At 40.3% G+C, this 13,406-nt stretch overlaps 1 protein-coding gene across 1 annotated transcript; it reads left to right on the forward strand.

Annotated features, from left to right (window-relative positions):
- The first annotated feature begins 715 nt into the window (after positions 1 to 715).
- SNRPC (small nuclear ribonucleoprotein polypeptide C) lies at positions 716 to 13,130 on the forward strand. Its single transcript, XM_004462008.5, has 6 exons — positions 716 to 808; positions 1,115 to 1,157; positions 6,601 to 6,709; positions 9,265 to 9,354; positions 11,889 to 11,993; positions 12,775 to 13,130. The coding sequence occupies exons 1-6, from the start codon at positions 801 to 803 to the stop codon at positions 12,897 to 12,899; spliced, it is 480 nt and encodes a 159-aa protein (XP_004462065.1). The 5' UTR covers positions 716 to 800; the 3' UTR covers positions 12,900 to 13,130.
- The last annotated feature ends 276 nt before the right edge of the window (positions 13,131 to 13,406 follow it).

Below are 13,406 nucleotides of genomic sequence, written 5' to 3' on the forward strand. Positions count from 1 at the left end.
TATACCAAATGTATGTTATAGACCATAGTGGTAATAGTTCAATGATGTTCTCTCATATCTATAACAATTGTTCCACAACAAGGTAAGGTATGGGCAGATGGGTATGGGAATTCTGTACATTATGCATGACTGTTATTATAAGTTCACAACTTCTCTGATTTTATATAAAGAGACACTATGTAAAATGGCTTGCAATTGGCTGTATTGCTTGAAGAAACCTATAATTTTTCAATTTTCACCTTGTCAGTAAATTTTCCCTGAATATCTTATTTTAAATGAACGGCCGCTCTTCCTGGCATCGTTTCTTCCCCATAGCACGTAGCTCCATTTAATCGTGTCCATGTTGATTTTATTATCTGGCTTTCTCCACTAGAACGTCAGCTCCACAAGGGCAGGGATTATTTTTTCGTCTCGTTTGTTCTCTACTGTTCCTTCAACACCTCTAGGCGTGTTTGGCACACAGCAGTCATTAGACACCCGCTGCGAGAACATACAACACGCTTGCGGAAAAAGTAGGGATCAAGAGTAAACGCGCGCCTCGAATCTCTCCGGGACCGTAAAGACCTCCTCCCCCGACCCTCAAGTTGCAAAAGAAGGGCGGGGAGCGGAAAGTGCCGCCCGGCCGCCGCGGCCGCCCGCAGGGTATAAAGACCTCGACCTGCCGCCCTGCTAGGAGGTGGGGTGGCCCCGCGTCGCTTCCGAAGCTGTCGCGTCGCTTACCGCTTGCGCGGTGCTGGCGCTTGTTGTGTGCGTCATTTCCGGGCGGCGGAAACGGAGTGGTCAACGGCCGGCGGAGCAACATGCCCAAGTGAGTGAGGCCCGGAGAGCTGGGGGTGATCGCTGTCCCTATTCGTGACGCTCTGGGGGAGCGGAGAGAGGATTCTGGCCCCGGAGGGAGAGGATCTGGGGGAAGGAGGGAGCCTGGGCCCTCTAGACAGCACTTTCTGAGTGTGGAGGTCGCTCCCGCTTGCGGCAGCCAGAAAGCCTGGTTTGTGTCAGGGACTCGTTGTTAAATGTCTTCGAATAGTGAATAGGTTTTTGTTTTTTCAGCGTCGGTGAAAGCCCTTCGGCAGCAGGTTTTCATCTTCTGTTTTTCTTTTCCACCTCGTTCCAGGTTTTATTGTGACTACTGCGATACTTACCTCACCCATGACTCTGTAAGTGGTGTTTCTTTTCAGTTTTTAAAAATCTTATGAGTAACAAATATTTAGCTGTAAATTTACGGTTTTCATCCAGCTGAGGTATAGGGCTACTGCTTGGAGAAAATAACTTGGAATACTTATTTTCCCACCCTTCCTGTAACTTCATAATTTGAGGGCCTTTATAAGAGCTGTTAGTCTTCCAGTAGTCAGTGCTTTTATCCAAGACCTAAAATAAAAGATTTAGGAATGAAAACAATTTATATGAATAACAAAAATTCTAGGAAAGTGTTCTAAAGCTTAAATATGTTGTTGAGTCAAGTCTCTCAAATATTTGATTGGTTAAATTTGAAAGAAGGCTTTGATTTGATTAAAAACTGCTTAACAGATAATAACAGCAACTGATAGTGTCTACTGTGTGTAAGGCAGTGTTTCATATGCTTTGCTTGTATCTTTTTGTTTAGCGCTGATAGTGATTCTCTGAGGTTAGTACTTTATCTCCATTTTACTGAAGAGGAAAGCGAGGCAAGATGTAGTTAAGTAACTGACTGGATGTCATAAAACCAGTAAGTTGTATATAACTGTCAGGTGAGCTCAGGCAGTCTCTACCTCCAGAGATTCTGTGCCAACAGTTCTCAAACAAGTGATTGAGTGCCCACCTCCCACATGGGAGGTCCCGGGTTTGGTTCCTGGTGCCTCCTGAAAAAAAAACAACAACAAAAAACAAGCACAATGAACAAGGAAAAAAACTTAACTCAGGGAAGCCAGTGATTGAGCGCCGGCTTCCTACATAGGAGATCCTCGGTTCATTCCCGGTACCTTAAAAAAAAAATGGGGCTCTTTTTATCCATGTGCTCCTGCAATCGTGGTGAACGTTCCTAATCCCCTCCTGGCTTTCTGTAATAAGTGTGGCAAGCATCAACCCCCCAAAGTGATAAAGTACAAGAAAGGCGTGGGTACTCTGTATACCCAGGGAAAGCAGTGTTCCTGCCACAACAGGAAGCAGAGTGGCAAGAGTGGGTAGACTAAGTAGATTTTCCAGAGAGCTAAAACTAAAAAGAAAATTATGTTGAGACTTGAATGGGTTAAGCCCAACTGCAGAGTTAAAATGTTGGCTAAGATATCAAGAGATGCAAAATATTTTGAACTGGGAGGAGACAAGAAGAGAGAGGGCCCAGTGATCCAATTCTAAGCTTCATATTTTATTTTAGTATAAAGAGAATTTAGATTTTGAGGCTATGATAAAAAATATTGGGCTATATAGGTTTTATATTTGTATGTCAATATTTGCCAAAGTAACAGTAGCAAACTTTTGACTGTAACATAAAAATTTTTTAATGAAAAATAGCTATTTTCCAAAACAAAATTTAGTAAGAATGGCATTGTTTTTACATTTTTACAAACCTCTTTAATGGCTGGCTTAATGGGAGATAGCTGATTCTCATTTATTTCTGCATTAAATCTGTTGGAATATATTGTTATGTTTTAAGTATGTGAAGAAAATCTAAACTTACATGGATATGTAGTTGAAAAAAGGAGGAGTACTTTAATAGCCTTTTCAGATAAGTATGGATATCCTTTAGTATTACACCAAAACTCAACGTGTGATTAATTCCAGTGTAGAATCTGAAACCATATCAAACTTTTCATACACTGTTATATTAAAATTGTACTTTGAATGGATCTTTTACCATGCATGATTTCATGACATGATGCATTGGTCATTTGGAAAATACTGGTTCACTGAATTATGCAATTCTTTCAAATGTTGACACATTTAATTATATAATATTAAAATTCACATTCATGAAAATCACTAATCAGAAACATCTTTTATTTTTCCTTCGAAGATTTATTTTTCATTTATTTCTCTTCCCTTCCCCCACTAGTTGTCTGCTCTCTGTCCATTCGCTGTGTGTTCTTCTGTGTCTGCTTGTATTCTTTGTCAGCGGCACTGGGAATCTGTGTTTTCTTTTCGTTGCTGCGTCAACTCTCCATGTGTGCAGCCCTACTCCTGGGCAGGCTGCACTTTCTTTTGCGCTGGGCCACTCTCCTTATGAGGCGCACTCCTTTTACATGGGCTCCCCTATGCAGGGGACACCCCTGTGTGGCAGGGCACTCCTTGCATGCATCAGCATCGTGCGTGGGCCAGCTTCACCACACGGGTCAGGAGGCCCTGGGTTTGAACCTTGGACTTCCCATGAGGTAGGCGGACACTCTATCCAATGAGCCTAATCCGCTTCCCCAGAAACATCTTTAAGTATTGGGAAGCTGTCAAGCTCATTGTGTTAGGTACAGGTTTTCTAAAATTCTGATTTTTGCTTGAAAGCTTGTATTTTATCATTGGCAGCAAATAACAATTATTTTCCTTGTCACTTCATTCATTTTTGAAAAGTCCAGATAATCAGTTTGTTTCTCAGTCATTCTTTCAATAAAAATGGTGTTCCATCAAAGAAGCAGCTGGTAGAGCTTACAACCTGAATAATTTTGTGCTTGCTTTTCCGTTTTTCCTTGAAATAACCATCATACTTTGCCATGCAGCTTAAGTGCTTTGTACACACTTTCCAGTTTGTCACTCAGAATTTTAAAAAGACATAAACTCAAAATTTAATAAGAATGGGAAATGAATGTGGCTCAACCAATTGGGCTCCTGTCTACCATATAGAAGGTACAGGGTTCGATGCCCAGGGCCTCCTGGTGAGGGCAAGTTGGCCCACATGGTGAGCTGGCCCGTGGGGAGTCCCAGCCCAAACAGAATGTGGCCCCGCACAGGAGAGCTGCTCTGCATGGGAATGCTTCCTCACGCAGGAAAAGCCACCTCACTCAGGAGTGCTGGCTGACTCAGAGAGCTGGCGCGATAAGATGACACAACAAGAGAAACAGGAGAGAAAATAAGACGTAGCGGAACAGGGGAGCTGAGGTGACTCGAGAGTAATCGCCTCTCTCCCACTCCAGAAGGTCCCAGGATCAGTTCCTGGAGCTGCCTAATGAGAATACAAGCAGACACAGAAGAACACACAGTGAATGAACACAGAGAGCAGGGAATGGGGGAGGAGGGAGAATAAATAAAAATAAATCTTTTTTAAAAATTTAATAAGATTAATAATTTTACTGCTTCATCAAGGATAGTCTCAGTGAAACTTTTTTTTCTGCCTGTGAGTGCATGGCAGTGAGGAATACAATGACCACTAGTACATTAATGGTGCCACAGCCTTGATTCATGCTAAAATACCGGGAGTTTGGCTTCATCAGCAAAAATGTAAACACAGTTAAAAACGAAAGTAATGTCTTAGTATTATTATGAAAATACTTTGACCTTGCAGAGACCTTAGGCTCTGTGTGGACCACACACCTTGAGAACTGCAGCTCTATACTTTGCTGCTTCTGGAGGAACTTAGTTAAATCAGAATTTTTGATCTTGAAAAGTAGTTGCTAGAAATTAGCCAGTATTTTCTCTCATCACTTAGTTGGGAATTCTTACTGAGACATGGTCTGGTATATAGTTCAGTTTTAATAGTATTTGTGGAACATGTATGTAGGGATTTTCCTCTCAAAGAAATAATAATTCTGAATATCATTATAGATTGCCACTGAAAAGTCTGTCACTAAATTGGCATTGGTAGTAGCTCTTCAGTCCTTTCCTTTAGAGCCCCAGTGTTGTGTTTCTATCTGTAACTGCTCTCTAGGTCAAGCACTAGTCATAATTTTCTGGAATTGTCAGTGAAGGGGCTATTCCTTTCTGCCCTTTTGGAGCAGTGTCATATACCTAGGTGTACTCATCTTCTCGATAATGTCAGAATTCAGAGAATTGAAGAGTATGTTTTAATAAGAAATCTCTTTTTATAAGAAACATTGGCAACCCTTGTAATTCTATTCTGAAGTAAATGTTGTGAAAATAGTAGTTGATTCCTTAAGCATGATTTTATTAGGCTTAAGAAACTATTAATGTAAACAGTGGTTTGGGAGATAGGAAGCTATTTTTATTTTAACATATTTTTATTACAGAAGTTGTGAACTTACAAAACAATCATGCACATGTGTAGAATTCCCATACAAAAACCCTTCACTAATACACCACACTGTTGTGGAACATTTGTTACACATTATGATATAATATCATCAGACTATTAGCATTAAATGTGGTCCATAGCATACATTTGGCATTTTTTTCCATACCCTATGGAGCACTTTTTGAAATGGAAACCATGAAAAGAAAATCTCTGCCTATGTGACATTAGTCTTATCTGTTAGAGCTGAGCTAACCATGTGAAGAGAGGATATACTAGTAGTGAGGTAGTTAGGTAGCCACAAGGTACATTTGATCAGGATCTCGGTTGTAGGCCTTGCTTTGCCACTTACCACCTATGCGTTTATAGGCAAGTGACTTACCTCTTTAAGCCTCAGTTTACTTTTCTGTAAATAGAAGATAAACCTGTGGGGTGTTTTTTTTGTTTCATTTTTTTTCTGTGTGATTTTTAAAGTCAACTTTATTGCATTATAATTTACATTCATTGAAATACATATATTTTAAGTGTACAGTTTGATGACTTGTCAAATGATTACAGTTTTGCAGACAGTCCCCTGTACCCCTGACAACAACTAATCTGATTTTTATCACTAAAAACTAGTGTTGCTAACTTTAAAACTTCATATACTCTTTTTGCATGTGTCTGACTGCTTTCCTTAGTATAATGTTTCTGAGATTCATCCATCTACCTTACTGACTTGTTCCTTTTTGTTTCTGAATCGTATTTTCATTGTTCCATACATGTGATTTTTATGTTGATTAATGGAGATAATGCTTGTAAAGTATATAACTTGGAGCCTGGTGTGTAGTAAGTGTTCAATAAATGTTAACTTAAAAACAAAAAGTTGTATGTCAGTTAAACCTCAGGAAAGCTGTTAAAAAAAGGAAAAGGGACTATTGGGCTAGAGACAGAGGTCTGTAGGTGGTCTGTTTATAGTCTAGACTCATAATTACTTAAAAACACATTCTCATGAATAGTGTTCTTTAAATATATATAGCCTATATTATTTTGCTATTGAATAACTTGAGAAAGAGCATTAAAATGGCGTTGTGGTCTAGATCAATGCTAGGCAAATTCTTAAAGTGCCAGATTGTAAGTATTTTAGGTTTGCAGACCTTAAGGTCTCTGCTGCAATTACTCGACTCTGCCACTGTGGTAGAAAAGCCATAGACAATGTAGAAACAAATGAATATGGTTGTATTCCAATAATATTTTTTTTAGAATAACAGGTGGCTGGCCTGTGGGCCGCTGTTTGCTGACCCCTGGTCTAGGTAATATGGTAGATCAGTTAGCATGATAAGCTGCAGGACAATGCTTATAAGTGATCTTTAGCAGCACGGTGCTAGCCATGTTACCCTTATAAAGGTAAGGCTTTATAAAATTTCTAGATTTGTAAGTGTTTCTGGGACTGATAAGACCTTTTTGTTTTACAGCCATCTGTGAGAAAGACACACTGCAGTGGTAGGAAACACAAAGAGAATGTGAAAGACTACTATCAGAAATGGATGGAAGAGCAGGCTCAGAGCCTGATTGACAAAACAAGTATGTTTCAGTCTCTTGCTGTGATGTAGAATGGCCCATTCTTTCTGTTCCCTGTCTCTATTGTTTTTAACAGAAACAGCTCATTGTGAATGATAAATATAGGGGTATTAGTATATGTTGATTGAAAGAAGTAGAAGGTCATTGGTTTCCCAGGAATATAGGGAATCATTGATATTAATTATTGCGGGTAGAGCAATCAGATATTGATTAGACTGGGAGGTAAGGCAGAGGAGGATCAAGCTAATATTTTCTCTGTAGACATAGATAGATTTTATAGCAAGTTTATATAAAACATTTTAATGACCAGTAGTTTTTATAGTTTTCTTTTGTAACCGGAAAAGGTGAAGGATGGGACAGTAGTCCTAGTTTCAAATAGTTTGAAACTCTTCATTGGGGTTTCCCTTTCCTTGTAGCCCTGGCAAAGAGAACGGGTCACAAAGAAAGTAACTGATGTATCAAAATAGTCTGGTTATGTTTTGGACCCCTGTTTGCATAAGCCGTACTCTATTAATTAGGAACATCCTTGTTGTTCAGGCTAGTTAGGTCCACAGTACTGACAGAGAGAAATGTTGCATTTCTACTTTAGTTCATCCTGGTATATTTGAAACATGGCCTTTCTTAATCATTCATTGTATTCATAGCTGGCAGGCAAGTGTGGATTTTAAAAATCCAAAATTATTAAGGAAAATTTCAAAGTAGAAATACAAATTTAATGAATCATACTCTCCACCCACCCAGTTGCAACGGTTATCAACTGTGGTCACGATTACTCTTTTTTTTTTTTTTTTTTTTTAAGATTTATTTTTATTTATTTAATTCCCCTCCCCTCCCCCGGTTGTCTGTTTTCTGTGTCTTTTTGCTGCGTCTTGTTTCTTTGTCCGCTTCTGTTGTCGCCAGCGGCACGGGAAGTGTGGGTGGCACCATTCCTCGGCAGGCTGCTCCCTCCTTCGCGCTGGGCGGCTCTCCTTATGGGGCGCACTCCTTGCGCGTGGGGCTCCCCTACGCGGGGGACACCCCTGCGTGGCAGGGCACTCCTTGCGCGCATCAGCACTGTGCATGGGCCAGCTCCACACGGGTCAAGGAGGCCTGGGATTTGAACCGCAGACCTCCCATGTGGTAGACTGACGCCCTAACCACTGGACCAAAGTCTGTTTCCCACGATTACTCTTGTTTCATTTATACCAAGATTCTCAATCTTCTTGGCATTTGACTTTCTGGGCTGGAAAATTCTTTGTTGTTGGGTGATTATCCTCTGCATTGTAGGATGCTTAGCAGCGTCCTTGGCCCCTCTACCCACTAGCTATCAGTAGCAATTCCCAGTTGTAACAGCCAAAGATGTCTCCAATTGTCCAAAGTTCTGAGGGGAGCAAGATCACCCTCGGTTGAGACTCACTGAATACCTTCATCTATTCCCTCTTACCCCCTGGACTATTTATTGTACAGCAAATCTCAGACATTGTCCCATTTCATTTGAAAAAATGAATTGTGATGGTTTTTTTCCATTTGAAAATACGTTATAAATTTCTTGTCATCAAAAGATTAGCATTAAAATAAAAACGAAAATAAAATTTTTTTTAAAAGATTAGCATCTTTTCTTATGTTTTTAATGGAGGACTTTTGGAGAAGTGTAGGTGAACCTTCAGTGACGCACCTCATGATGTCCATGATTATGCTGACATTGAGTCTGCTGCTGAAACAGCGGCTTAGCCTCTCCTTCTTCAGGCTTTACCAGCTGGCCTACATTGGGTACAGGAGGTACCTTTTGACTGGAGAAGCCCTTGTTGGGATATAATGCCTTTTATCAGCACAAGCTCTAATCAGAAGCATACAAATAGCTGTTCACAAATCTCCATTCTAGGAGATTTATGAATCTGACCCTTGTGAGTTATTAGTGATTAACCTAAGTTATTTGATCTCCTGTGCACCAGTGGGGTTTAAAGATTATAATCTCCTTTAGGGTGGACTCTTTGAAATCTTTGTCTCTTCCATGTCCTAGCTCAGTGCATTAATTTCAAAACTGGTAAACTAAAATGGTGTGTTGTTTTTGACTCAATACGGCATACATAGGAAGAGTAAGAAGTTTTATAAAATCTGACTCTCGAGCATGTGTCACACATGTATTATAAATTCTTCCATCAAAATTCTAAACAGCTTGACGTGATTATAAACTACATCTAACAATTAAAGGTGATTGCTTTTGGTAAAAATATTTAGATAGGTAGGAAGTTTTCACTCCAATTTCCTGTAGGTAATTTAGCCATAGAAATACTAGCTTCGTAAAGCTTTAAAAATCCAAATGATATGATATGCGAATATATCTCAATAGACATATTGCTTAAAAAAAAAGCACCCAAATAGTAAACCAATTAGTTGCAATTTGGCTGGTGAATACCTAAAGTTGATTTAAAAACTATAGAGGTCACTTTAGATAAATATTTGCTAGAGTGCAATGACTTGCAACCATTGAAATTTTTTTTAAAAAATTATTTTAATAAATAGGTTGTTGAATTCTTTCTTATTGTGTGGTGCTTTTCTCCTCAACCCTATCTTCACAGCGGCTGCATTTCAACAAGGCAAGATACCTCCTACTCCATTTTCTGCTCCTCCTCCCGCAGGGGCGATGATCCCACCTCCCCCCAGTCTCCGTAAGTTTAAAGTTTGTTGTAAGGGGTGTAACTGGACAAGATTGTCCTCTGATATTGGGGATTATCTCACAATTGGCTTTCAAATGCTCATTGAATGAATATTTAGATAGTAATAGAAAACATCTTTAGCATTGTAATTTCTGAAATGGCTTTAGAGTTAACTTTTGATTGTATTATTATTAGAATATTGTATTTGTGGCATCCCAAGTGTGGCTCTGGGACAGATTCATATGGAAAGTTCAGAATGTACCTGTAATTAGATGAGATAGGTGTTGCTGGCTCCATTAAACTGCTTACCTCTATGAATGCAACAAAGAATGAAATAACTGACAAACTCCTCAGTCTTTCCCCTTATTTCTGATCCACTTAACATCAACATATGTAATTAATACTTTGTGAAAGATAAGAATCAGATGTTGTAAGTGGAGTGGATCAAAAGCCTTTGCTTTATGAGAACACTTATTGTTTCTGTACGGTAGGCAGGAGGAGATTTGGTAGCTAGGCAATAAAGCCTTTGGCTCTCGTGGAAAAGTTTAGATTGAATTGAATTTGTACCTAAATTCAGTCTGGGAAGTAGTCCTGAATATAAACATGGAGAAGCAGGCTATGTAGAACAGTTGTACACTGTTGCGGCTGGACTGCTAATGAGCCACCAACTCTTCCTGGTCAGGCCTCAGCCCACACTTCCCAGGCCACATCTCTCTCCTACTCCAGCCTGACAGGTGGACACTCTGATATATATATATATGTTTACACTCAAGTATTTCTAATAGCAAGAATTGTCAATGGTATGAAAATACCGTGATTTACTTCACCATTTTCTTACTGTTGGATATTTAAGTTGCTCTCAGTTTTAATATTGTAAATAATAATCTCAGGAATATCTTTGCATGTAAGTCTTTGTATTTCCAAAGACTCTTTTAAACTTAGGATTTTGTTTTGTTTATGAAAAAAAGTTTTAAATTAGGTACTTGCTTAAGTTGATCATCATTTCGTCAGGAGCTATATAGACGGTATAATCCCTTTTTAAATTTTTAAATTAAAACCTATTAGAATTTTTCTTACCTAGCAAATCTCACTTCATTGTATACTTGTCTAGGCAGTTTTGTTCTTCCTTTTTCGTTATAAAGCAACTGGAATTTTATGGCTTGCTGATCTTTGTGCATCTGTTATAAAAGAGACCTTTTTTTTTTTTTTAGGTTTATTTATTTATTTATTTTTTAAGATTTATTTATTTATTTAATTTCCCCCCCTCCCCTGGTTGTCTGTTCTTGGTGTCTATTTGCTGCGTCTTGTTTCTTTGTCCGCTTCTGTTGTCGTCAGCGGCACGGGAAGTGTGGGCGGCGCCATTCCTGGGCAGGCTGCTCTTTCTTTTTCACGCTGGGCGGCTTTCCTCACGGGCGCACTCCTTGCGCGTGGGGCTCCCCCACGCAGGGGACACCCTTGCGTGGCACGGCACTCCTTGCGCGCATCAGCGCTGCGCATGGCCAGCTCCACACGGGTCAAGGAGGCCCGGGGTTTGAACCGCGGACCTCCCATATGGTAGACGGACGCCCTAACCACTGGGCCAAAGTCCGTTTCCCTAGGTTTATTTTTTATTTATTTCTCCCCCCCCAAAGTCATTTGCTCTCTGTGTCCATTCACTATATGTTCTTCTGTATCCACATGCATTCTTGTCAGCAGCACTGGGAACCTGTGACTCTTTTTTTGTTGTTGTGTCATCTTGCTGCTTGAGCTCTCCATGTGTGCAGCACCACCCCTGAGCAGGCTGTGCTTTTTTCATGCAGGGCGGGTCTCCTTACAGGGCACACTCTTTGTGGGGGGGGGGCTCCCTTATGCGCGGAACACCTCTGCGTGGCATGGCACTCCTTGGGTGGCATCAGTACTGCGCAAGTGGGCCACCTCCACATGGGTCAGGAGGCCCTGGGTTTGAACCCTGGACCTCCCATGTGATAGGCGGACACTATTATCAGTTGAGCCAATTCCGCTTTCCATAAAAGAAACCTTAAGAGCTCTGTAGGGAAGTGGACTTGGCCCAATGGATAGGGCGTCCGCCTACCACATGGGAGGTCCGCGGTTCAAACCCCAGGCTTCCTTGACCCGTGTGGAGCTGGCCCATGTGCAGTGCTGATGCATGCAAGGAGTGCCGTGCCACGCAGGGGTGTCCCCCGCATAGGGGAGCCCCACGCAGAAGGAGAGCCGCCCGGCATGAAATAAAGTGCAGCCTGCCCAAGAATGACTCCTCACACACAGAGAGCTGACACAGCAAGGTGATGCAACAAAAAGAAACAGATTCCCGGTGCCACTGATAAGGATAGAAGCGGTCACAGAAGAACACACAGTAAAATGGACACAGGGAGCAGACAACTGGGGTGGGGGGAAGGGGAGAGAAATAAATAAAAAAATCTTTTTAAAAAAGAGCACTATAGTTACAGAATTTGAACTAGTTCACAAAACCCTATTAATTTCATTAAGAAGAGTAAAATGTCAGTATATAAGCATAACTTAACTCCAGACCCCAATCTTTATTTCAGCGGGACCTCCTCGCCCTGGTATGATGCCAGCACCCCATATGGGGGGCCCTCCCATGATGCCGATGATGGGCCCTCCTCCTCCTGGGATGATGCCAGTGGGACCTGGTAAGTTTGGATCTCTTTCTTTCTAGGTACTCTGTTGGTGTTTTAGTTCTCCATTTAAATGGTTTCTTAATTAGCTGTTTAAATATATTATTGCAAAAAATTAAAATTGATGCATCTTTAATAATAAAAAAAAAGTAACTATCAGTATATTTCGATGGTATCCAAATACCTTATGCTACAAAAAGTAGGATAAGCATGGTGCAAATTCTTCTAAAACATTGTTGCTTATTATTTGTCTTGACTTGAACTAAGTATAGTTACTAACAGGTTCTCAGCATGAGCCTCCTGCTCATCTTTCCTCCAAGCAAATGCTTAGTGGTAAGATTGTTCTCTGTGCCTGTGTACATTCATGAAATAGCTGCTGGTCATCTGGTAGATATAACTGATTAAAAGAGCTGACAGAATAACATGTGGCTTAGTTGTGAATTTCCCTGAGTGAGCAAAAAAGGTCCATTTAGGGAACTAGTATGCCTGGTGATTTCTGAAAAACAATCTATTCATAGTTTTCCCTTACTTTTATTAGATTATGATCCCACGTGGTTCTTATGTTGACCTTTTACTTTTTGTTTCAGAATGTCTTAAGTAACTTACAAATATGATGAATTTGTTGCATTTCTTTTCTGTTGAGTATGTCTTTTTTTCCCAGCATTTTGCAGGTTAGGGGAGGGGGCAAGTTTTTTGTTTTGTGCGTTTTTTTTTAAACTTGAAGTACCATCAAATTTGTCATAAATATTTTCTGACTCCTTTTTTTCTTTTTCTTTTTCTTTGTTTTGTTCTACAGCTCCTGGAATGAGGCCACCCATGGGAGGTCACATGCCAATGATGCCTGGACCCCCCATGATGAGACCTCCTGCCCGTCCCATGATGGTGCCTACTCGGCCAGGAATGACCCGGCCAGACAGATAAGGATGGAGGGGAGCGTCTTTGAATCAGTTTTATATTGTTTGTTCTGCTTCACCAGGAGATACGGTGTGTGACTCTTGGGTGTTTTCTAACAGCATGACAAGGAAGACTTGCTCCCCCTTCCTATCAAAGAGCCTAATTTTGGAGGGGAGTAGTGGGACAAAGAAAAAAGAAGTAATTTTCATTTGTATTGTGAAATGTGAAAATAAAGTTGTCAGCTCTTATAGTTAAAAATGTGTTCTCTTTTTTCTCCCCTCTGTATTATTTGTATATTTCATAAGAGATGAAGCATTTCAATTATGCTTCTTTAGCTCATTGTCTCTTCAGCTTGCTCTCTGCATGAGGTTTTTTTCCACTTTGCTATAGAATCCCTTTGGGCATCCTCCCTATAAAGTTTTCTTGTGCTAAGTCACATGTAAAGTTCAGTTGACAAAGTTTCCCCGAACAAACTCTTAAATCCAAAGAAGAGTTTAGTAACAAATTTGAACCATAGGATTCTCTGGGCTTAAA

The sequence above is a fragment of the Dasypus novemcinctus genome, chromosome 11 (assembly GCF_030445035.2).
Source record: "Dasypus novemcinctus isolate mDasNov1 chromosome 11, mDasNov1.1.hap2, whole genome shotgun sequence".
NCBI lineage: Eukaryota > Metazoa > Chordata > Mammalia > Cingulata > Dasypodidae > Dasypus > Dasypus novemcinctus.